Here is a 26,485-nt window from a genome sequence, read left to right on the forward strand (position 1 = left end):
ACGGGGTGCAAGCTGATGCTCAACTTCGTTTCACCGATTAAAGCGATGAGGGAGATTGAAACATTGAGGCGAATGCAGAAGGTGAGCGCTGGCTGCCCTCCTTTTAATCACTCTGCTACCGGAGGGGGGAAGAGCCTGCCACTGTGCCTGAAGAATGTTACCCAGGTTTTCTGCATTTTGGATATGTACATGGACTATAGACTTTTTTCAGTCTGCGTCTATGTGTTTTCTCCTATCTTTCTTGATTTCTTTAGTGCAGGGAGGGAGATTAGGGGGGAAAATCAACATGCCTATTCAATTTTGTTCTTTTTTGTGTGAAAGGAGGGAATTGGGGGGTTGATGTGCCTGTTCTGTTGTTCATTTTTTTTTTGAGTGGGGAGGGAGGATTTGAGGGTTGATGATCGTGCTGCCTTTCTCTTCTTTCTTGGCTACCCGGAGAAGAAGAATTTCAGAGTTGTATGCTTTGATAATAAATTAGCCTTTGAATTAATAACTACAAGATGTTTTATTTTTAAACATGACATGACTGTTTCCTCTTTGGTGGTGGAAGATTTTTTTAAAAGAGCAAAATAACACAAGTGTTTAATCTTTCAATCATTGCTTTCGTTCAATTACACGGGGCAGAATATCTTCTTGTCAAAAATCTGAATGTTAATCAATTCCCACCTTGCCCCAGTCTTAAACTGAACCTGTTCCAAATTAAATACAGCAGGACCTATAGTATACCCCAAAGTTCAAAAGTTCAAAGTTAACAGTAAGATTATCAAAGTACATACAAGTCACCGTATACAAACCAAAGGTTAATTTTTAAATCAAAAGACAGTATAAAAAACATACAGATCTTAGAAAAGGAAACTAGAAAAGAAACTGAGAAAAGAAATTAATTGCCTTGAATTCACTGCAGGTGCAGAACTTCCTCAGAAAATTTATAACAGTAATACAAGCAGAAATTCGGAGTTTCACTTTAAGTTCTTCTACATTGGAAACTGTTCTCAATAAGACTTGCTTGCTGTTGCCATTAAACAACAGCTGACGCCTTCTATTCAGTAGCTGGATTTGCACAATATGTTATATAGGATACCTGCCGAGTTAGCACGCAAGTATAAAGTAAACAGCCTAAATAGGAAAAATAGTTTACCTCTCGAGAATGATGAGTTGCTTAGTGTCTTATTTAAAAACAAGCTGATCTAGTGCCAAGAGAGGCAGAGACAGGCTGTCAATGAGAGACACATACATGTACCTTTACCTATGGGACCACAGCCCAAATCAAGCCCAGGCTAGGAGACTGTGGTGCTATAGGCTGGCCTTAGTCACATAATGGTGGGCCCAGCTGACACAGTAAACAAATAGTTCTATTAGGATCAGTTTAAACAGGGTGTAGACCCTTCATGTTGGAAAGATAAACAAGTCTCTTTATAGAACAGAACAAAATAGTGGCAGAGAGAAAAACAAGCAGGGATCAATGTATCATGTGCATTGTTACAGAGAGGCGGTTAATGGATTTAATGAGGTAGGGCAGGGCAGGGGTCCAAAACAAGTTTTGTTACAATTGAAAAAGGACTAGGTTATATTTTAAAGAAGGCCCAAAATGAAGCAAGGAAGAGCAAATCAGCACAGAATAGCTAAAGAAACAGAATAAAGAATGAGAAGACTGCCTCAATTTCTAATGGAGGGAAAGATTTCAAAATAGAAGAGACTGAAGTGTTAGTTCAGGTAAGAATATTGCAGAAATAACAAAGCTAAAGTCAACATTCAGACCAGTGAATGGTTTTCAGGAAAATGAAGAAATGTTTGTCAAGACTACAATGAAAAAATGTGTTCTACTCTGAAGGTGAAAGAGAAAGTCCTGATAAGAATAGTGATTTGGTAAATAATAGCCATCAGAAGACAAGTAGGTAATGCAGATGGTGTTAAAAATCTTTACTTTGAAATATAGATAAAGTGATGTCAAGATCCTGCCTAAATTCTTGGAATAATTGGATTGAATGGGTGGCTGCTTAAAATCCAAATGACAGTCATTTTAAAATCAGGTTCTTGTCTGCTCATCACTTTGATTTGAAACCACGATAACTTCAGAGTAGATCAAATACATGTTACAAGAAAACCTCATCAACCTGCAATAAGCACACAGTTGGCAAGCACTCAAGGGCTATTTTAACAAAATTCATTCCTAAGGAAGGCAGGAATTGAGTACTTCTAACTGAAATACATCTATACTTGAAGTTACTTATAAATTAGCACTGTTTACAAGCTGGTATGGGGTAGCCCTGATTGAGCAGACCAAAGGTAAGAATTTCATTGCACCTTGAAATATAAAGCAACATATGGTTACCCACTAGAAGTAACAATGAGGTTCTAAAATATGCAAATACTTATAACCAATGGAATAGTTTCCATTTGACCAGAAGCAGCAGGCAACAGTACCCAAAGTACTCCATTCAGGAAAGACAGTCCACTTAATTAGCAGCCTATCCACCACCTTGTAATCATTACCCCACCAACGTGCACCATAGCTGCAGACTGTACCTTCTATCACATACAAATCCAATTCCTAAAATTGGGAATCTTATTGAATACAAATGCTCAGATTGTTCATTTTTGTCCCCAGCTTTTAATTTTCTTTAAAAATAGATAGAAAGTGTAACTGTATTGCACACACAGAACACCCTTCATTAGGCAGCAACCAGCTGTAACTCATTTTGTCTACCCCGCATCAAGTTCCAAAATCAGCACTGTTTATGGAGAACCAATGGCTGCTGTTAGCATTGGGCATTTTTGTCTTCTATAAAAAATTTGGAAGGTCATTCTATAAAGAACTTTCCAGCAGTAATTAAATGGGCATGTTCTGGATCAACATCTACGTAGTCATTGCTTGGAGTAAAATAAGAGCTCTTTAATTAACTCAGGCCAGTGACATCATCATATGGTGACCACAGGCTGGTGACAATGACTCCAATTGACTGATGGATGTTCTTAATTAGAAGTCTTACAATTTGAAACTAGTTTTCCTGACCAGACAAAATTATAAATTGGAAGTATCAGTGTCTGTATTTTTAAATAATCAAAATTCATTAGGAGGACAAGAAGTCATAACAAGTCCATGTAATATTGCCTACCCCTAGTTAATGTTGGATAAAATTTGAAGGTCTTATCTTTCATCTATCCTCATATCGACAGCCACGAAACAATTGTCCTCATGGTATCCAGAACGCCCTGCAGATGATCTCAAAACCAAAATGCTATATATACTGGAAATCTTGAAAAATATTAAGTGCTAGAAACAGAAGACCAGATAGTTTCTGTGGAGAGAAAAATTAACAATCTTGGCCTTCAGTTTCTCTTTCAAATGATTATTTTTCCTCCTAAGCATGCAAAGTAGGGCAGGTAGGCCATGTAACTGTGGGAAAAGAGAAAAACTTTGCAATTGGGTCTTCATCTGAGCATACACATGGATATTACAGCAAAAGGCAATGGGCAGAAGCTGTGCTGAGCAGAGCTAAACTATTTTTCTTTTGAAGCCATCAGAAGTGATCAACTAAGTCTTGAATAAGTCTACTGTATTTGATGGTGCCGTGTCCAGCTCCAAAGCCCTGGGTCCTTGTTCGTACTCACTGGCTTCTGCTGCTGTGCAGTATCACACAAGAGCTCTCACTTTCCAACTCAGACTCCAGAAAAGCCTCTTATCTGTGTCACAAACTGTAATGAAAGCTTAAGATAGGCCAACAATAATGGATAATATGGTAGGGAAATTCGAGGCAGTTTCTAGAGTATGTAACATTATCAGCACAACATTGTTGGCTGAAGGGCCTGTAATGTGCTGTAGATTTCTATGTTTCTAAGTAAATTCATTCTAGCAAGCAAGAATATTCTATGGATTAATTGTTCTAAGAAAAGAATATACCCTGAAGGAACGATCAACCAATATTATCATTGTTAGATTGAACAATTTTGTTATATTGAGAAATAAGGTAGAAATTTCTACACAAAGGATCTTTCTGGAACATTTCCTCTAGCAATTCTCCTCATAGTTGTAATATCATGTGTAGTTCAAATTGGATCCACAAAACAAATAATTACAACAATCTAGTCCTAGTACAAGGGTATGAACCATCAGTATTACAGCAAGAATGGGCACTGATTCACTGAGTTCATTGTAACTTCTATATTGATTATATACCTCCAAGATCATATTGTTGCTCTGAATGCTTTCACCACCCCACTGTCATCTTCTCATGATGCTGAAATTCTGTTCTGTATGCTCATGCCAAACTCTAGAACCTCTCTTCAGAGCAGGCTGGGTTGCCTAATTGAGAGGAGCATCTTCAGCAAGATGCATGAAGTATTTCAGATTTTAAAAAATCAAGTGTCAATATTTCTGTATGCTTTTACTGCAACTATTGCTCTATTGATCAAGTTACAACATTTTCAACGCCCCCCATCTAAAGATTAGAAAATGGAAATGGGGGGGAAAAGGTAAAGCAAACTCAGAACAGCTGAGAAGAATGTAACTATGATGCAAATCTTGAGGAGTGTTTGCTTTTTGTTTGCACAAGTAAGAGTGCCTTTAATCGTACGCAATAGAGGAACTCAATGAAGACAGAATTTCTTCAAAATAAATTACATTAACTGGAAGGGCAAATAAAAAGAAACAAAGGATAATATGATATACATATAGTGAGTGAATTAGAAACAGGCAGCAGCTTTTAGCTGCATTTTCTGCTGCTATCTAAAGGCACAACCTAGGGATAATGAATGACTGAGATGCAGCATGGTTGGATTCTCTTTATACTCTAGATGCTGTCACTAACCTCTATACTCATTTCCATAGAATACAGTTGAAAAAAAGTATCTTGAGTTGATTACTGGTAGATTAAAGATGCAAAATAAGGGCTTGTCCAGCAAAGCTTCCAAATCATAGATTTAAAGTGAATAACTTAGGCGGATTCTAGTGAGAATGGACATTTGATATTGAAAATAAAAAGGGGCTTGTTGGGCCAGCAAAATTATTTCTGTTGCTAGAAATACATTTGCTTTTATAGACAATGATTGGTGGAAGCATTCTGAACTTTGGAAAGAAAAATAGTCTTGCTTCAGAATAGTGATCAACTTTGAAAACAGAGTAATTACATATCAGTTGAATCCTGACAACCGATGTGAAGTGATTGTTGTTGGTGTTTCTAGATTGCATTGTTTATAAAACAATTTGGAAAGAGAGATTTTCCACAAAAGACTTGGATTAAATCAGTAATGATTCACACCCTAAACCAGTTTCTGCTGACTTGTGACATTCCAGGTTCTGATTCCACCCCACCCACAATGGCATAACAACTGATCCAGTATACATGAGGGCTACTTAATATCTGTGAACAGAGAAAAAAAGAATGAAAAAGTTAGAGGAGTGGACTCCGTTGGAGAAAGCCTGTGCAAAAGGTACTACAATTCTATGAAATACCTCCCGAGACTCCTGAATTCAAGTCCAAATCCAGTGATAAGTATATATTATGGAATTATTATTGCCCTACAAGAATGAAGGATCCAGGATCAGCAAATTTAAGTCTTTGATTTGCAAAATCTTTCTCTATTCTTCTGAAGCTTCAAAGACCCTGCCTCAGACATAAATGCAGGTTGATGAGTGGCAAGCAAATGTCATATCTTGTTTGCCAAACTTCTTCAACAGGGCAGTGTAACAATGTCCCTTCTCATGCAATGGCTTTACCATCCACACAATCATCCCTGTTCCCCCATTGCTCAACAATTATTGTTATGGAGACTCGCCATGGATCAAGCGGATAAAAACTGGCCATCACAGCTGGTTAGAGGCGAGCAATCCCATGAACTACCCAAATAATGACTTCTTAGGCCATTCCACTAATTTGAAGATACAAGTCAAAAAGTGATGATGTCTCTCCACATTATGACTATGACTCTTAGCCAAATGGAGTTAAACACCAACATCACTTAAGATGGATGCCATCTGGGACAAAGCAGCCTGGTTAACTGCCACACTGTCATCCACCACTCTTATACTAAGTCTGCAAGATGCACCTTTGACAATGTGTCCCTAACAGCCAGTTCTTATAATCTGGCGAACATCGCCTTTAACAGTCACTGCGTCAAAACTGTGGAACTCCCCAAGTAACAGCACTCTGGGAAGACTATGCTATAAGGGCTATAATAGATTAAGTCAGAAGCTGTCAATCATCTTCACAAGACTAATTAGGGATGGGAATTAAATTACAGAATATGACTTTGCTGCCTAAAAAGTGAAGGAAGGAAAAGAAACAGGTTCCACAACAAACCTATCCTTGATATATTCTTGAAAAGTTTGAAAATGATCAAAATCCCATTTATATTGTGCTTCTAAAGATGTTATGGTGTTCCAAGATGCTTAAAAAAAAAATCAGCTGTTTGTAAAGCACAGGTATTCTTGTTATATAGGAAACAGAACAGCCAATTTGTGCAGATTTTGCAAAATATTGTTCTTTAAATATCAATGAGGCAGCAATATAACTGCTTTAAGTGCCAGTTCAGCGTTAGATATCGTCCAGGATAAATGGAGAACTCCTTCCCCACGCCTCACCCTCACTTAGCACAATGAGATGCTTTTACATTTATCCACAAGGACACACAGGGCCTCAATTTAACATTCAGATTGAAAGACATCGGACTTTCATGGTGCTGTTAATTCAATCTAGTATAGCAATTTAAAATGCCTTCTGTGACTGGGTTCAAGGGCAGATTGACAGCTGCTTTTATGAAAGAAAGAAATAAAATGCAGCTAATACCCATTTCAACACACGAAGCATGAACTTAATAAAAACTGCAGAGTTTGTTTCCTCTTTTTAAAAAATGGCCAAGGAGAGAGGAATTTCATTAATCTGATTAAGATGATATGAAATTCTTTGAAGAAAGTTGCTTCAATACATTAAGTGAATAATGATAAGAATAACCTTATGGCAGACTGTTGTTTCCCAGTACAAGGCTGCAAAAACTGAAATATTAGGGCAGATAAAATGTCGCTCAAATTCTTGTTGGTGATTATCCAATATTAAAGGGACTTGGCTTAGGTAGTGTATAGGATACAGTAACACTGATTATTACTGAGGTTCTTACATTTATCATTTTACAGTGCCAGCTTTTGTAAATAATTCAATTGGCCACACTCACCTGCTTCTTCCCTACAGCCTGGCAAATTGTAGCAATGCGCTTGTATTGGTGAGGGCTTGGGCACCATCAGATTCAATTGAGAAAAGGGCAATGAAACTGATGGTTAAACACATTCAAATAACATGACTTGGATCTTTCTTCATTGAGCAGCCTCACCAACGTTGCAATCCACAGTAGCCAGACAAAGCTTACCATCCCAGTGCAATCCCTTGTTGAAGAGGTCAAGGTAGCCGAGGTAAGATCATTCTTGATGATTCGAGACTCAAAAGACCCTGTCATCAAGAACACCCAGCCGGATGTGAGATCAGGCAGGAAGTGGTCAGCCCGGGCAGCAGTTGATGAGGCAGAGTCCTGATTGAAGCACAAAGAGACGGTTAGGGCTACCCAGCTAGGCCGCCAGGGACTTGGAAGGACAACCCACAAGTGGTGGTCATCTTCTACGGGTAAGGAGCGCCGTGAGCTTGTATTGCAAGAAATATGAGAGGTAGAAGAGAAGAGGTTAGCTAAAACAGCTGGCCTGGCCAAACAAGGGGTTTGGACCTGGTGGGAAAGTGTTTAACAATGACATCTATCTTGGAATGTTCTGTGGCAGATGGAACTGCTCCGCATTTCTTTTCTATGCAGAGCAGCGTATGACCTGCTCCCAACACCTGCCAACCTCAGCACCTGGTATGAAGATAAGACAGACAGGTGTGCTGCTTGTGGCGAAAAGGGAACACTTCAACATATTTTGAGTGTATGCAGAGTAAATCTTTCTAGCGGCATGTACACTTGGAGACATAACAATGTTATGAGCAGAGTACTGCAGCACAACTTATCTCATGCCCCATGCTGCGCAGAACATCGCGTATTGTTTGTGAAAGAAGACTTCAAGTCAGCGGTGTACAGCGCAAGCCCACGATCAAGCATACTTTCTTCAGCCAATGATTGGTGTGTCAAGGCCAACCTGGACGGAAAAGGCAGTTTCGCAGAGCAAATAGCTTTCACCACATTGCGTCCAGTTATAATCGTATGGTCTGACACTAGTAGAGAAGTGGTTATTGGTGAACCCACAGTCCCCTGGGAAGACAACATCGATGAAGCCCATAAACACAAGTTAACCAAGTATGCAGAATTAAGATCAGAGTGCAGAGACAGAGAGTGGAAGGTCTCATGCTATCCATTCGAAGTAGGGTGCCGTTGCTTTATTGCGTTCACTTTCCAGAAATGGCTGCGTGACCTTGGCTTTACTAGAATGGAGATCAAGTCAACCAGCAGAGCTGTAGCTGAGGCAGCAGAGACAGGATCAAGGGTGTGGACCAAGTATGTCCAGAGGGGCAGATAGTCAGACAGTGTATCCATCTTTTGTAAACTCTTCAGTAGTTGCATAGATACCTGAAGAGTAGACTATCTGTTGGATGGAAGCGACCAACAACTCTGATAGAGGCAGATGCCAAGTTTTTAAACTCACCAGTGGGAGGTGGTGCTTTAGCACTGCTGGCCCACCACCTCGAGGGAGTCTTGATCATAAGCAGGCCGAAACTCCTGAAGACAGGTGGCAGATCAACTTATGATAGCTCAGGACAGTTAACATCTTAGTCCAAGTGTATTTTCAATTCAATTTAAGGTTGTTTAATGTCATTTTCAGTACACAAGTGTAAAGGAGAACAAAATAATTGATACTCCAGATCTGAAGCAGCACAGAAAATCCAATAATAATGAAGTAGATTGATTGTATGTCCATAAGTGACACTAAGCACAAGAGTGTCTACATACAGTGACTGACAGATAGTGTGTCCACACAGACTGAAAGCTAACTGCTCTCAAAGTAGTGGTGGTGGGTAGGTTGGTGGATGGAGGTGTTGATCAGCCTTACTACGTGGGGAAAGTACTGTTATTGAGCCTGGTGGTCCTGGTGTAGATGCTACATAGCCTTCTCTCTGATGGGAGTGGGACAAACAGTCCATGAGCAGGATGGGGTGAGATCTTCTATGTTACTAGCCATTTCAGGCACTTTTGTAGTATATAAAAAGTATTCACCCCCCCACCCCAGCCCCCAGTTTTCAAGCTTTATTGTTTTACAACATTGAATCACAGTGGATTTAATCTGGCTTTTTTTGACATTGATCTACAGAAAAACCACTCTTTTGTGTCAAAGTGAAAACAGATCTCCACAAAGTGATCTAAATTAATTACAAATATAAAATACAAAATAATTGATTGCACAAATATTCACTCCCTTTAACCTGACACACCAAATCAACACTCACGCAGCCAACTGATTTTAGAAGTCACATAATTAGTTAAATGGAGATCACCTGTGTGCAGTCAAGGTGTTTCAATTGATTGTAGCAAAAATACACCTGTATCTGGAAGGTCCAACGACTGGTGAGTTGGTATGCTTGGAAAAACCACCAAGCAACTCCATGAAAAGGTTATTGAAAAGCACGTCAGGAGATGGATACAAGACAATTTTCAAGTCACTGAATATCCCCTGGAGTACAGTTGTCAATCATTAAGAATGTAAAGAAAATGGCACAGCTGTAAATCGGCCTAGAGCAGGCCATCCTCAAAAACTGAGTGACCGTACAATAAGGGACTAGTGAGGAAGGACACCAAGAGACCTATGACAACTCTGGGGGAGTTACAAGCTTCATTGGCTGAGATGGGAGAGACTGTACATACAATAACTGTTGCCCAGAGGTTTCACCAGTCGCAGCTTCATGGAAGAATGGCGAAGAGAAATCACATGAAATCTCAGCTAGTTTGCCAGAAGGCATGTGGGAGACTCAAGTCATCAAGAAGGAGGTTCTATGGTGTGATGAAACCAAGAATCAACTTTTTTGACCATCAGACTAAATGCTGTATTTGGCGTAAGCCAAACACCATCAAGAACACATCATCTTACCATGAAGTATGGTGGCAGCTACATCATATTGTGGGGATGCTTCACTACAGCAGGCCCTGGAAGGCTTGTGAAGGTAGAGGGTAAAATTAATGCAGCAAAATACAGGGAAATCCTCCTGGAGGAAAACCTGATGCAGTCTGCAAGAGAACTGCGACTTGGAAGAAGATTTGTTTTCCATCAAGACAATGACCAAAGCTACACAGGAATGGCTTAAAAAAAAAGGAGCGGACAAGTCAGAGCCCAGACCTTGATCCAATTAAGAATTTGTGGCTGGACTTGAAAAGGGCTGTTCACTTATGATCCCCATGCAATCTGACAGAGCTTGAGCAGTTTTGTAAAGAAAAATGGGGAAAAAATTGCAATGTCCAGATGTGTAAAGTTGATAGAGAACTATCCACACAGACTCAAGGCTAACTGCTCTCAAAGGTGCATCTATTGAAAACTGACCTGAAGGGAGTAAATACTTAAGTAATCAATTATTGTGTTTAATAATTGTAATAAATTTAGACCAATTTGTAGAAGTTTACTTTCACTTTGACACAAGGGTCTTTTTAGTTGATCAGTGTCAAAAAAGCCAAATTAAATCCACTGATTTAATGTTGTAAAACAATAAAACACAAAAACTTCTTGGTAGTGAATTCTTTTTTTAAATAGACACTGTATACAGCAGATAGGCTAGTAAAATAGGCACCGTATACAGCAGATAGGCTGGTGCCAGTGATGCATTGGAAGTTTAAACTACCCATTGTAGAGTCTTCCTGTCTGCCACACTGAAGTTTCCACACCATGCAATTTTTTTAGGATGCTCTCTATGCACACCTGTAGAATGACGCGAGTATAGAAGTGCTAAGTCCAGTTCTCTTCAGCCTCAGAAATTAGAGGCATTGATGCTTTTCTGATTGTATACAATGTGTTCTGGGACAATGAGAGGTTGTGTGTAATGTGCTCTCCGAGGAGTCTGAAACCACTCGCAGTTTCCACTGCTGTGCTGCCAATGTAAAGAGGGGTGTGAGAGATGCAAGCTCTCCTGATGTTGATAACCACCTCCTTTGTCTTGGCCAAACACCCAAGTCATCACGTTGTCAGGTTTACTGATGACAACAGTGGTGGAGTTCATCACCAACAATGATGAGATAGCCTGCAGGTCTGTCTTACAGCACAATGGTCTTGTTAACATTGAGGACAAGGTTATATGCTTTGTGCCAGGCCTGAAGCTCTTCAACCTCCTCTCTGTAGGCTATCTCATCATTGTTGGTGATGAGCTGTATCATTGGCAAACCTGACGATGTGATTATTTGAGTGTTTGGCCATGCATTGTGTCACCAGCGTTTACAACACTGGGCTCAGCACACAACCCTTGGAGGGCAGCTGTGTTGAGCATAAAGGGGAGGAAGGAGTGGTTGTGCATTCTGACCATCTGAGGTCTCTTGATTAGGAACTCCAACTCCCAGCTGCACAGTGGTGACCGAGGAGTAGGAGTTTGCTCACCAAGGACTTGGGACAGTAACGTTGAATGCCAAACTGAAATCCAGAAACAGCATTCTGCCATAACTGTCCTTGTTTTCTAAGTGTCTCAGGGCAGGTGCATAACAGATCTAAAAGTTCAATGAAAACTTTAGCTCGTCTGTGCTTGATGCCAGGTAAATGGAATAACAGCAAAAAAAAAAATTGGGTGTTATCTCCTTACAAATGGGATTGATTTGAGGCCAACTGAGAAGAGTGGGGAAATGAAAAGCAGCCTTTAATAATAATCCTTCAATATATCAATCTCTGACTGGACCTCTGATCATAAATCTAACGAAAGACCACTTAGACGAGTTTAAAAAATGCTGATTTCTCCCTTATAGTTGAAAGGTTAGTTTGTATTGAAATGAATAGGCAGTAGTAATTCAGCTAGGCACAAGTCTAACATGCATAAATGGTGGGGTTTTGATGATTTTCTACATGCTGTTAATGTGATTCATCAGACTATTAGACCACAAGACATAGGAGCAGCATGAGGCCATTTAGCCCATTGAGCCTGTTCTACCATTCCATCATGGTTGTTCCTGGATCCCACTCAGCCCCATACACCCGCCTTCTCGCCATATCCTTTGATGCCCTGACTAATCAGGAAACTATCAACTTCCACTTTAAATATACCCAGTCTTGGCCTCCACCACAGTCTGAGGCAGGAACATTCCACAGATTCACTACTCTATGGCTAAAAAAAAATTCCTCCTTACCCCCACAAAAGGTTGTCCCACAATTTTGAAGCTGTACCCTTTTGTTCTGGATACCCCCACCATAGGAAACATTCTCTCACATCCACCTTATCTAGTCCCTTCAACATTTGGTAGGTTTCGAGATCCCCACGCATTCTTCTCAATTCTAGTGAATACAGGCCCAAAGCTGCCAAACATTCCTCATATGTTAACCTCTTCACTCCTGGAATCATCTTCATGAACCTCCTCTGGACTGTCTCCAATGAGAACACATCCTTTCTGAGATATGGGGCCAAAACTGTTGTCGATACTCCAAGTGCTGCTAATGTCTTATAAACCCTCAGCATTATCTCCTTGTTTTTATATTCTATTCCCTTTGAAATATATGCCAACATTGCATTTGCCTTCTTTGCCACGGACTCAACCTGTAAATTAACCTTCTGGGAGTCTTGCACGAGGACTCCCAAGTCCCTTTTCACCTCTGATATTTGAACCTTCTCCCCATTTAGATAATAGTCTGTACTATTTTTTCTATTACCAAAATGCATTATCATACATTTCCCAACACTGTATCCCATCTGCCATTTTTTTGCCCATTCTTCCAGTTTGTCCAAGTCCTGCTGCAATTGCATTGCTTCAATACTACCTACCCCTCCGATTATCTTCATATCATCATAAACTTTGCCACAAAGCCATCAATTCCATTATCTAAATGTTTGACAAACAATATGAATTGTAGTGGTCCCAATAACAACCCGAGGTCACTGACATCCAACCAGAAAAGGCCCCCTTTATTCCCACTCGCTGACTTTGATTTATTTTATCATTAGTCTCCAGGTATAGACAATAGACAGTAGGTGCAGGAGTAGGCCATTCAGCCCTTCTAGCCAGCACCACCATTCACTGTGATCATGGCTGGTCATACACAATCAGTACCCCATTCCTGCCCTCAAACCTGTATCCCTGAAACCTCATCCTTAACAATAGACTCCAATATTTTCCCAACCATTGAGGTTAGGCTAACTGGCCTATAATTTCCTATCTTTTGCCTTCCTCTCTTCTTAAAGAATTGAGTGACTTTTGCAATCTTCTCTGGGATCAGGCCAGATTCAACTGATTCTTGAAATATCATGACCAATGCATCCATCATCCCTTCAGCAATCTCTTTTAGGATGTAGTCCATCTGGTCCTGGTTGTTTATTCACCTTAAGACCTTTCAGCTTGCCTAGCACTTTTTCCCCTTTGTATTAGCAAAGGCACTCACTCCTGCTCCCTGACACTCATAGACCTCTGGCACACTGCTGGTGTCCTCCACAGTGAAGACAGATGCAAAGTACTCATTAAGTTCATCTGTCATATCTTTGTCCCCCATTACTACCTCACCAGCATTATTTTCCAATGGTCTCATATCAACTCATCTCACTCTTTATATATCTGAAAAAAATATTTTGGTATCCTGCTTTATATTGTTGGCGAGTTTTCCCTCATTTCATCTTTTCCCTTCTTATAGCTTTTTTAGTTGCCTAGTTGGATTTTAAAAGCTTCCCCGTTATCCAGCTTCCCACTCACTTTCACTACTTTGTCCCTCTCCTTGGATTTATGCAGTCCTTAACTTCCTTTGTCAGCCAAGGTCACCTTCCCCTGCCATTTGAGAACAACTTCTGTGAGAGATATCTATCCTGCGCTTTGTGAACTATTCCCAGAAACTTCAGCCATCTCTGCTCTGCTGTCATCCCCACCAGTATCCTCCTCCAATGGACCTGGACAAACTCTTCTCTCGTGCCTCTGTAATTCCCTTTATTCCACTGTGATACTGATACACGTGACTTAATCTGTGGTTTCAATCTAACTACTCCATCAGGCGCACTTTTTTCTTAATTTCAATTCTTCTACCCTTAAAAAATGTGGACACTCCTCACACTAATGTTGTGTGGCATGAAAATAAGACTGTTAGGAAACAATACTCTGAAAATGGAAAGCAGAAATTACAGCAGACTTAAGGAATTTATAAAATGTCACATGGCCAATTATTAATCAATTTGTAGAAAACTGACCACATGATCATTGACTATTAAATTGGCTCAAATGTTTGTGTAATGGGAAAGGTATTGTTTAAAATTTGAATATAAAATTACAATAGATTTCTTGCAATTATGACATTAAACCTATTGGATACAAGTACACTGAAATAGTTAATTCGACCATTGGTTAATCGGAGCAGCTGCTCATTCACTCTTAAAGAACAAAAACTAATCAAGAAAATAACCAGCTTTCTCTTTATTTGAGACACTATGCCGCTTAATTGGGACAGAAGATTCTTGCCAAACAGTTTCTATGCAGCATCAGTTGCGTGGACTTGTGTAGCTGTTAGACTCTATGCCATGCTTAGAGAGTGTACAGTTTTTAAGATAACGTCAGTTGTGTGTGTTTTTATTCAGAAAGCAGTGATTTTTGTCACTGATAGTTGGTGAGAAATAGGCATCAAGACAATTCAGAACAGTTTTGCTCACCGTTGTTTCAAGCATTCAGGCTTGGAGATGCCAGAAGTGTGCGGGAGTGAAAATAAAACAATTTCACTACTTCAACAAGGTGAGAACTATGAAAAATTAAGGCATCAACAATCATTTTGAATGTTACCATGAAATTGAAGATTTGGAGGATGCAGTTGTCCAAAGCATTGTATGAAAGTACTCCATTAACTGCACTTACTTTGTTCACTTACAGTAAAAAGAACATGGCAGCATACATTGGATGAATTTATCCGTCGATAGGAACTAATAGTTTTATAGTACAGTAAAAATATTGGTAGTCTTTCAATTTGTTCTATATTTCATTTAAATACATAACTTGTTACTCAGTTAAATGGTAAATTTTCATTTTTATTTTTAACTATTTCCATGAAACTTTATATGGCAGCCTTTTAATTGGGCCAAAATGTACTAGTCCCAATTAACCTGAATCCACTGTATACCCAAACTACAGACAGGTGTTAAGACTGACAAAACTTTGAGAAAGGAGGTTTTTCTACTTTCTTAGTAGTTATTGTTTCCCCAGGACCTGGTTAACACTTTGTATCATTTCTTTCCCAGCTACTACTATTGGCACTACACATTGAGAAAATGGGACACCTTAATTTTTTTTTTGAATCATTAACAAATCTTTACACAGTTTGGCTCTTCAATTGCTCTACAGGTACTTAGTTTCACATTCTCAAGGAAGTCTGCTACAACATTATTAGAAGTCAGATCCTAGCCCTGCCTTCAATCTCATGTTGCACTCCTTAACTCTCAAACCATCGTCATTGTGTTTTGTACATCAACCTCTCCCTGTTTACTTTAGTCAATTCATTCTAAAACCAGTTTTTTTTTGTTGGCAGGATGTCAGATTTCCACTGCAATTAAAGAAAACTCGAACGTGGATAATGTGGAAGGTTGTCATAGGTTACAATGGGACTTTGATAGGATGCAGAGCTGGGCTGAGAAGTGGCAGATGGAGTTCAATCCAGAAAAATGTGAAGCGATACACTTTGGAAGGTAGAAAATTAAGAAAGAATACAGGGTTTATGGCAGGATCCTTGGCACTGTGGAGGAACAGAGGGATCTTGGGATCCATCTCTATAGATCCCTCAAAGTTGTCACACAAGTTAATAGGGTGGTTAAGTAGGCATATGGTGTGCTGGCCTTCCTTTATGCAGGGGATGTAGTTTAAAAGCTGCAAGGTAAAGTTGCAGTTTGATAAAATTCTGGTTAGACCACTTTTGGAGTGTTATGTTCAGTTCTGGTCGCCTCATTGTAGGAAGGATTTGGAAGCTTTAGAGAGGATGCAAAGGAGACTTACCAGTTTGCTGCCTGGATTAGAGCGCATATCTTATGAGGATGTTGAAAAAGCTAGGTCTTTCCCCTTTGGAGAGAAGGAGAATGAGAGATGACCTAATAGGAGTTTAAAATTCATGAGGCATTAATAGAATGGACAACCAGCACCTTTTCCAACCAGGGTAGAACTGATCAATACCAGTGAACACAATTTTAAGGAGATTGAAGTATAGGGGGGTGTCAGAGTAGTGTACAGAGAGTGGTGGGTGTGTGGAACATGCTTCCAGGATGGTGGTAGGTGCAGTTACATTATGGACATTTAAGAGACTCTTCAATAGACAAATGGATGAAAAAAAATGGAGGGCTATGTGGGAGGAAGGTGTTAGACTGATCTTGGAGTAGGTTAAAAGTTGGCACACCTGGGTCAAAGGGTTTATGCTGTTCTGTACTGTTCTATTTTCTATGATCTGTAGCAACTACACATGGACAATTCAAAATCTACTTCTGTATCTTCCTCCATTACTGCAACATTAGGGGCTGCTGATGGTTGGTGTTGTGGGATGAACTATTATGGTTAGCTTTTGTACACCCTTCATTACTGCAACATTAGGGGCTGCTGATGGTTGGTGTTGTGGGATGAACTATCATGGTTACACCCTTCATTACTGCAACATTAGGGGCTGAAGATGGTTGGTGTTGTGGGATGAACTATCATGGTTAGCTTTTGTACATCTACCTCTATACTGGATGTTAGTATGGTTCCTTTCACACTTCAATCACTTTACCCCTTCCCAAGTCTAGGGTCACTGTAACCAGATAGGATAAGATCACCCACTGTTGCATGGCAGTTAAACCCCGGGCATTTGTATGGTTTAATCTTACATAAAGCATCAGAATTAGTCACAAATTAAGTCCTCAATAACAAATCTCAAAAATGAGGAGAGTTATAATTGCAAGTTGCAGTTTCCATGCTTCTACTGTTGGTGGCAAAGGAGTGGGGGCAGGGGGTGGGGCGGTAGATCTTGATGGAAGACATAGTCCCTAACCTACTGAATCCTTAATATGCATGGGGTTCAGGTTACTAACAAGGACAAGCTGCAGCTGATTGTTGCTAAGACAAAAGTAAAAGGAAGTACACAACATTTAGTTGATTATTCCATAGTTGGGGAATGCATACAGCATGTATTATGATTTCCAGAAACAGGACTTATTGATGGAACATTGGTAGAATGGCTTACTCCCTAATATTAATATAATGCCTAATTTGGGCAGAAATTAAAGATTTGGCATCATTACACTGGCTGCCTGTGTCCTTTAGGATCAATTTTTCAATACTTAGTTGTAAATAAGGCTCTGCTAATCTCGCTCCTCTGTATATTTTGGAGTGTTTATCCCCTTACATCCCTAATCGTAATCTTAGATCCCCAAATACTGGTTTGCTTAGTGTACCTAGAGCCAAGCATACAAGAACTAGTGAAGCAACCTTTTGCTCTTTTGCACCAAAAATCCGGAATACTCTACTGACTGAGATACGCCAGGCTAGTAATGTGGAACATTTCAAGACACTTCCAAAAAAAACTTCTTTAAAAAAAAAAATTGGCCTACATATAGGATTACTTAGTGTGTTGATGTTGATTACATTTATAGAGTTTAGTATATTTGATTACATTTTATTATGTAATGTTTGTTTTTACTTATGAATTTTTAATTTTCTAATTTCTGTGACTATATTTAGGTCTATGTAAACCACTTTGGGTCTGCATCTTAATGTATGAAAGGCCCTTTATAAAGATATCGTTGGTACATTACTTACTTGCATTCTGGGACACAAATCTAGAATAATTGGCTCATTGCATTTACTATTCATCTTCACCTCATTAACGCAATTTTCTTGGAAGAGAAACCTTGACACTAATTTTGAAAATTTCTTCCAACTACTTCTATTCATTCCAACATTTTTAATGAGACAACTTAAGCTTGTTTCAACTAATTTGTTCATGAGATCACACCACTTGACTCCATCCCCAAAATGTTAGTGCCCAAATATCCCTTTCCCAGTCTCACACAAACTGAAATCTAGACCAATCTTTCCCACAACTCAGTGGTAGTTTCTTCCTTTGCTAGAGTGAATGTTGCAAATGACCTGATTTATCACTTGATGCAGTATTCCTCATTACCCTCTCTTCAATATTTGACACCATCATCTCCACCATGATTAGAAAGGCTGCCATTCATGTATAATAGTGGCTAGTAATTTGCCAATAGCTTGCTACTTCCATCCACATCTCAAAATTCCCCTAATATATCCTACTTATCCTACCTCATCCAATCACTGGTTGAACATCTATTATACCAGATAGCTTCAGCTTGGCCAATATTTCTATCTAGTCAGACATGCCATTAGTGTCACAACTTCTTCCAATTAAACATTACAAAAATTAATAGCTTATTTGGCCTCAACCATAATCTAGATCAGAATCAGGTTTACTATCACTGATATACGTCATTAAATTTGTGTTGTGACAGCAGTACAGTGCAAGACATAAAAATCACAAGTTAGAAAGATAAATAGCGAATAAGAGAAATAACAAAGTAGTGTACATGGGTTCATGGACCATTTAGAAAGCTGATGGCAGAGTGGAAGCTGTTCTTAAAACATTGAACGTGGGTCTTCATGCCCCTTTATCAACTCAGTGGTAGTAATGCTACATACTATTGATTCTATTAATTGCCAAATATCAATATTCCATTCAACCACATTTAATCTTCCAGACTACATAACCTTTAACAAAATGACACAAGAGCCATGACACATTGTCTTAGTAGTCCCCAAACTGAGAGAATTAACATTGGTGTCTCTAACTTCCACTATCCACTCCCCTGTCCTTCCCTCACCATCTTAGTTTTCCCATCCCTCTGGGCCCTTTAACCCTTCTCTTTCCCTTCCCTAGTCTCACAACCTGCCCATCACCCACACCTTTCTTGCTCTGATTTCCCAACTTCTTCCCTTTATTCCTTGGTGTGTCCTTTTCTATCAAATTCCTTCTTCAGCCCTTTGTCTCTTCCAGCCATTATGTCCAGCTTTTCACATCATTCCCACTTCACCCACCCCTCATCTGTATTCACTTAACACTCACCAGCTTGTGCTCCGTTCCCTCTCTCACCCTTCTATTTTAGCCCCTGCCCTTTTTCTTTCCACTCCTGATGAAGGGTCCTGGCCCACCACATTGATTGTTCCTTTCCCTGACCTGCCGAGTTCCTCCAGCATTTCATGACAGGAAGCTAGATCAAAATATAAAAACAAATAGATTGAGGGTTCCATTAGACTGCAAAATAGCAAATGGGATTTTTTTTTAATTTCAAAAGGGAATAATATGGAAAGCAAGCCTGTTAGCTACTAACATTTTCTGTTACAAATATGATTAACGATGTTACAGCAGGGCACTTAGAAAAATCACAGTAATTGGCAAAATGAACTGTTTTCTGAAAGAGAAATCACAGTTGAATAACGTTAGGAGGTTTTCTGAAAGAGAAATCAGAACTGAATAATGTTGGGAGGTTTTCTGAAAGAAATCAGAGCTGAATAATGTTGGGAGATGTTTAATGAAATAGCGCACTGTATATAAAAAGAAACCAATAAATGCATCATGCTTTGATTTCCAGAAGGAATTTAAGGATCATTGCAGAAGACAGAAGTTCAGGGTATTGGTGAGGACAAACAGTAGGCATTAATGGTTGGCAAGATGACACGAGTGGTCTGCACAGTGATCACTGCTGGGGTATCTTTTTACAATTTATTTAAATGAAAACTGAAGGTATAGTTACTGATAAGTGATTTAAGTTGTGAAGAGTTAAATAGTCTACGAAGATTTAGAAAGATCAACTGAGCAGGCAAGTATCTGGAAAATGTTATATACTGTGGGAATATGAAATAATCCACTGGCAGAGAAAATTATCTAAAGTGGTGAAAGAATGGAGAGCTTTGAGATACAGAGGGATCCAAATATAAGCAGAATTCATAAAGGGCGATGAAAGTTCTAAGAAAAGCTAACAGAATGTAATAATTTATTGAGTTGAATACAAAAGAGGGAATGCTTCACCTATAAAGTGGTTTAGTGAAATCACATCAGGAGCTTTGGAGGGTATGGGCATCATTTAATACAAGGATGTTTGAAAAGTAATAAAAGTTTGAAAAGACTAATAGCCTAGAAGGCACTCCTCTTATAAGGAAAGGTTGGACAGGATACTGGAGTTTAGAAGAGTGAGGTGACTTGATTGAAACTTAGTATCATTGGGATTTTGAAGAGGAGAGGACATCTCTTTTCATGGGAGTGGGGTGGTGAACTGCTGGCACACCCAACAGTATGCAGGGCCAGTTCTCGATTCTTTAAAACCCACCCATAATAAAATTATACGTGAAACTTACAGATAAATTCTGAACATTACTCTTTACAATGCAATTACCATTGTGGAACCTTCCATAGTTTATACCCGCCCAACAACAAAAAAATTTACATTTGAGTTGAAAACAATTAGAACATTTTCAAGGTTCAACAACAATCTGCTATTACCTTAGATGGCAATCTGTACCAGTAGTGGAAATAGTCTTGTAAATGTGTTGTTCATATACAATATTCTGTATAAATAAAGCATTTTGGAATATTGCAGGATGTATTAATGAATGAAAAACTTGGGAAGGATTCCTTTCAATCACAGGGAAACACAAATAACATCTGGATTAGTAAATTTTAAGATAGCCTGATTTAAAATCACAATCCTAATTTCCTTCACCCAAAATAGTGCTGGATTTTCAGCAGTTCAGAACTTATTTGTCTCTGAACTGAACTGAAATCTGGAATTTATTCTCTGAACTCTACAATTCTTTTAGGATGTGCTTTAGAACTGGCCTGACCATGCTGTCACACTTTTGATGACTACCCTTTATGTCTTTTTTTTTAAAAAGAGACAGCACCCCTTTGAAGGATCTTGGGATGTTTTACTACACAAAAAATACAAGTTGGGGGATTGTTGTGCAAATTGGGAGACTAGGGTGACCTGTGTGCAGAAAACTATTTGGATTCAACTTATTTTTTCTTCTAACTACTCTAATTATCATTGTAAATTTTAGTTGGTGAGGCAAGCAATAAATCTATGTTTAGTACTGTGTGTAGCAGCCTTTGGGGCTTATTAACAATGTTAATTTTGTCTTTACTTCTGGAAAATTATTTTTCTTTTAAACACATTGCCAGAAATTTTAACAACGTTACTAAAGATCAATTACAACTGTTTGTAAAATACTGTGACACATATCACTATTTTGGACTAACGATTAGAAGAAAACCGTATTTTGGTACCAAATACCATGAAGCCTGCATCCTATTTTCAGATAAGTGAGCCTTTAGGAAAGCCTATTAAGTTCTGCCAGATGATTGTAAAATATACGCAACAATCCACAGCACATACTTAAATATTTTTCCCTCAAAGATCCCTCTACTATTGGAATAACAGCATCGATCAGCTCAATTCTTCCTGCTGATTGTCCCAAAGCAATATTACAGCAACCTAATAAAGTCGTATCAATCTCAGTATCTGTGGGTGGGTTTGGGCGCGTCAGTAAACTGGAAGTTCTCAGCTGGTCAAAGGCCACGAAACAGATTGCAAGGCTCGAACTCAGCGGAACATCTTTACATGGAAAACGATCTACTTGCCATTTACCGGAGTTTAACTTCATTAAACATTGATAAGAGCTGAAGCGGTCGACCCGACAACAGAGTTTTATTCTGAAGGCACTGCGTTTGGTCAGTGTTCCCCGTCCTTATAACATCGTCAGCAGCACGTTAGCGTCGAGGTCCAAATCAGCAACAACAGAATTTTTTTTTAGTTACAGAAGGTGCCCAGTTATCAACAGAAATACAGCAGGAAGCCACTTTTGTCAGGGAGTTAAGGCCAAAGGTCAGGCAGCTATCGTATGCAAACAGGATGCTGTCAGTTTTTCCCAATTGAACCACCGTTCTGATCGAGTTACTGTGTTAAAAAGTAACAATCAGCTCCAATATTAATGACTGAGTAGAGAAGTACCGACAACTGAAGCTAGAATTTTCTGTCAATGCCGGAGAAGATGCTGATAAGAGGAAGGAGTTGATAAACAAGAAAAGGAAAATTACATGTTTTAAAGCGAAGCACTAGTTGACTAGTCATCGTGGGAAGTGACTTCAGCAAAATAGGGGCAAGTGCACCATGGGGCGACGGTGTTAAATCGTACTTGAAAAAAAGTAACAGGAGTGAAAATACAAACCCAGAAAGATAGTGTCAGGTCTGACTGAGCATTTAAAATTTTACCAAAAAAAGGTCAGACGCAAAGTTGTGCTATTGCCCTATAGATTTGTGGCGGTTTGTGTGACACGCAGCTGATAAACGAGAAAATCCAGCAGAGTTTACACACAGGTGTTATACAGCTACCTTGCATTGGAATGCCAAAGGTGCACAAAGTTTTGTGATAGAGCAAACATAATTAGTCTGGATTAGTAGCATATTTATCTCCTCCCACCCCCATCAACCCCCCTCCCTCAAATGGAAGCACAAACATTGCTAGTGCCCCTCAGCCATCAAAGCAAATCCAGTTCATATTTGGCACCAATTGAAATACTGGAAGATTAAGACAATAAAAATACCATTTGAATTGACTTTTTGACAGGTCATTTCTTAAAGGAGCAGGGATTTGGTATTTTTAAAGGTCAATGACCAAAAGGAACATTTCTAACCTGCTTAAAAGTTTAAAGCTAAGCTAACTAGTCACACTTTCTAATAGTAATCAAATAATCTATTCTTCCTGCATCAAAAATCCTCAATGATTTCCAAAATCCTTCATTTCTTACCCTAATATGATAATCCTCAATTCATCCTCATAAACAAGAACTGAATTTAGTATCATACTTGTTACATACCCATGCATTCATGACAATTTATGCAAGTCAATATCAGCTGAACCAAGACCAAGAGATCAAAATTGGACACTATATCCAAATTGTTTAACTAAAACTACATTTGCTTGTTTACTTTATTAGACCAGTATTTATAAGTAATGCTTTTTCATTACAAATAGCTAAAGAAGCATGTGAAAGTCTCAGTTCCAAACCCATATGTCACTGTTCAAATATTTTACAAAAGTACATGCAAATAATTAATCATCTAGAAAAAGACATACTCCTCTTTCCTTGGAGTTTAAGAGCTTTTGAACTGTAGACAATTAAATTTTTTTAATGGATAAAAACTGACTTGGTACAAAAGATAATCATTCACAAATCATACTTAAATTTGAACATATATCCAGAAAATTAACAGCAGTGACTACAGTCAGATACAGTTTATAATATGCCACAAATTTACAGCATTCACTCAGGTGCAAAATGATCTTTTTTAATGCAATGTGTGTCTTATTTTAACTTGAATTTCTCCTAGACAAACTTTTTGTATATATCAGTTCTCCATAAATATTGAACACCTTCGCCTCCTCAGATGCCGCCTGCCTTGCTGAGTTCAGTCAGCAGTTTGTTTTTTTAAAAACTCCAGATTGTGACATAGGCAATCTCTTGTGCCTTCTTAAATATGTCCATTTTAAACACAGAAGTCAGCAAACCACACCACCACAATTTCAACATCAAACGAGGAAGCTAGTGTTCAACAAAAATGTTCTCTCTGTGGCCTGCAGCTATCATGCACCAAACTGCACCTGTAATTTATACATCCAGGGAAGCTTGCAAAGGGTTCCAGTTTAACAAATGACTCATGACAAACCCAACATATAGACAGACGAAATGGCAAAGCCCATGAATCAGTGAAACTAACTGCATCTTGGAATTGAATCCCTGCATGAGATGTCACCTTGGTTGACAAGGACAAGGCCTGCATAATGGCTAACATGTATTACATTCATGAAAAGTGGAACAAATTAAAGGCAAGCTTTGGTGGAATTGAGAAGGTCTCGCCTTGGTGGGGGTAGCTGAGAAAGAATTAGAAGCTTCTTCCTCTTTTAACTTTCATTACATTGTTGTCCAACTGAAGGCAGCAAGTGGCCCAACAGCAAACCAATTAACCACTATTTTTACATTAATAACTGGAAAATCAACGGCAGTTAACTCATAAAAGGCACAGGAACTTGCGTTACTGAGCAATTATTACAACACAGTGATGTCTAAGCCCACCTTTCCATTAACATTGGGCTCTTTTAAGATGCTCGCCCTCTTGATGACTCAACCTAACTTGATTAAAAACTTCACCCGCCCCCTAAGAACTTACGTCACCCCCACTGCAATTGCCGATTGTTCATTGGGTAGTGTTGTTGTCAAACATGTCACTGGCGCGCGCGCAACACCCGACAGTTAATGGGTTAGGTTGTACCGCGCCGAATTTCCTCCCCACCCCCTTCACTTTAACGCGATGTATTGTGGGAACAGCAGTCCTCTTCCTTGCGCTGCCAGGCAACAGGGCGGAGGCTGCGGACTACAGCTCCCGGCAGTCGCGGCGTGGCGCCTGCGCGGTCTCTCTCCCCGGTCAGTCGGGGGGCGAAACGTAAGCAAATGTACAGTATTGAGTACAGTAGGTAGAGAGAAGCCGGCCGGTGCGCCAATTTCCGCATAACAACACGCTGCAAACGTCAGTTTTACCTCAGGTCCGAGGCGTTCAGGCGGTTGGGGGAAAGTAGAAGCGAAGGTTGAGCAGGTACCTGGTGGTCTCGAGTCCGGTTGTGTTCAGGCCCAGGTTGGATGTGTCACCCACACTCACTCCCTCCCTCTCTCTGTTACTATCTGCCAATGGCCCGTATGTAACTCACTCCCTTCCTGGTTCCACCAGGCCCTCCCCCCTCTTAAAGCGGTCTTGTGCCCTCCCTCCGAGTCTCAGGGTCCTGCTTCCTCAGCTTCATACTCCCTTTCGGAGCCAAATGCAGGAAACCACTGAAATGAACTAGCCTCGCCTCCTAAATGACAATTATCTCCTTTTTCTACCCAATCCCACTGTGAGGGTCTCTAATGCCCACCCCAAACCACCCACCCTCACTCTTAAAGCTGCAAAGAACCCCTCCCGATGCCGTGTTCCTAACCTCTCCCTTCATGAACCATGATTAATTTCTTTCATCAAAGGCATTTTTAAAAATTTCTTTAGTGTTATTGTAGGTGTAATGATAGGTTTCCCTGTTGTGTCCATATAGATTTTCTAGTATTTAAAGCTGTAATGGTCCCCCTTCTTGAGGTCAGAGTGATATATTTTAAATTACCATCTTCAACAATGGTAAAACCAGTGGGTTACTGTGCTGGCTGCAAGGGCCATTATTGGCTTTGTCTAGTTGGATCTTACAGGTTCCAGTCGGAAGATTCAAAACAATAAATGAATTATACTTTGGAGAGTTCTGGTCATTCCAGCTTTAGCTTGAAAATAACTGAAGCAAGGGCAAGAGGAAATCTGGTCTTTCTCCTTGCAATATACCAGCATGAAGATCATAATCAATTAAGCGATCTTAATTCATCCACTTAATTCAGGCCTTCACAGCCACGATTGCTGCATCTGATAAAATCTTAAATTATTCTATGTTTTTATTTCCACTATTTGCACAATTCATTCCCAATGCAATCACACTTTGCATTATAAAGTTCAGGTTTTTAATTGCATATTTTCCAAACATCTATTTTTATATTTTGATGGAACAACACAAGTACAGGTTATTGTTGATATTAGTATACGAGGTCCATTTCAGCCATATCCTTTTGTATTTCAATGGATTCTAACCAATTCCATTCCATAAGGTGGGTAAATAATAAAGAACGAGATCATAGCAAGATAGATTGTGAGGCCAACAGTCCTTATTGTATGAAAGGTCTGATCAAGAGTTTGATAACAGTGAGACGGAAGCTGTCCATGAGCCTGGTAGTATGTGCATTCAGGCTTTTCAATCTTCTGCTTTATGGGAGAGAGGAGAAGAGAAATTCTGTGAGGTGGGTGGGTTCTTTGATTATGTTGGCTGCTCTACTGAGGAAAAGAGAAGTATAGACCATGTCCACAGAGGGGAGCCTGGTTCATGTGATGTGCTGAGCTGTGTCCACATGGCTTTGTAGTTTCGTGTGGTCCTGTGCAGAGCAGATGCTAGAAATTGGTTGCAGATCTGTTCCTCAATCCAAAACTAAATTATCTAGAAGATAAGTATCTTGTGATTAAGGAGGTGGTACAAATGGTCTTAAAGCTTCTGGATTGGAGAAGACAGAAAGATCTGTCAGAGTGCAGCTTTACTGATCACTGTCCAGAAATTCGTGACCTTGTGCTGGTGGTCAATGTAACAGTAGATTGTGCACTGTTTCTTGTTAGTCTTTGGTTTTGTTTTGAAAAAGGCCTTTTTTGGTTTATATTATGTACCTTTCAATTTGACT

General features: G+C 39.4%; 1 protein-coding gene across 5 annotated transcripts in view; it reads right to left on the reverse strand.

The window, feature by feature from the left end:
* The window catches only part of LOC140740021 (zinc finger and BTB domain-containing protein 7A-like), a 148,839-nt gene extending 123,904 nt beyond the window's left edge, over positions 1–24,935 (reverse strand). Inside the window, exons 1-2 of one of the 5 annotated variants that reach the window (XM_073068812.1) lie at positions 21,786–22,123; positions 20,642–20,706 (exon numbers count right to left, since the gene is read on the reverse strand). Coding sequence is in view for 1 of the 5 variants with exons in the window: in XM_073068810.1 (XP_072924911.1) it covers positions 21,786–21,808 (23 nt within the window). In the remaining 4 variants the exon portion in view is untranslated. Of the gene's footprint in view, positions 1–20,641; positions 20,707–21,785; positions 22,124–22,148; positions 22,243–24,733 lie in introns of those variants that run through there. The other 4 variants (XM_073068811.1, XM_073068813.1, XM_073068814.1 and 1 more) reach the window with 4 other exon arrangements.
* Positions 24,936–26,485: the final 1,550 nt, after the last annotated feature.

Source organism: Hemitrygon akajei, chromosome 16, assembly GCF_048418815.1.
Source record: "Hemitrygon akajei chromosome 16, sHemAka1.3, whole genome shotgun sequence".
NCBI classification, from domain to species: domain Eukaryota; kingdom Metazoa; phylum Chordata; class Chondrichthyes; order Myliobatiformes; family Dasyatidae; genus Hemitrygon; species Hemitrygon akajei.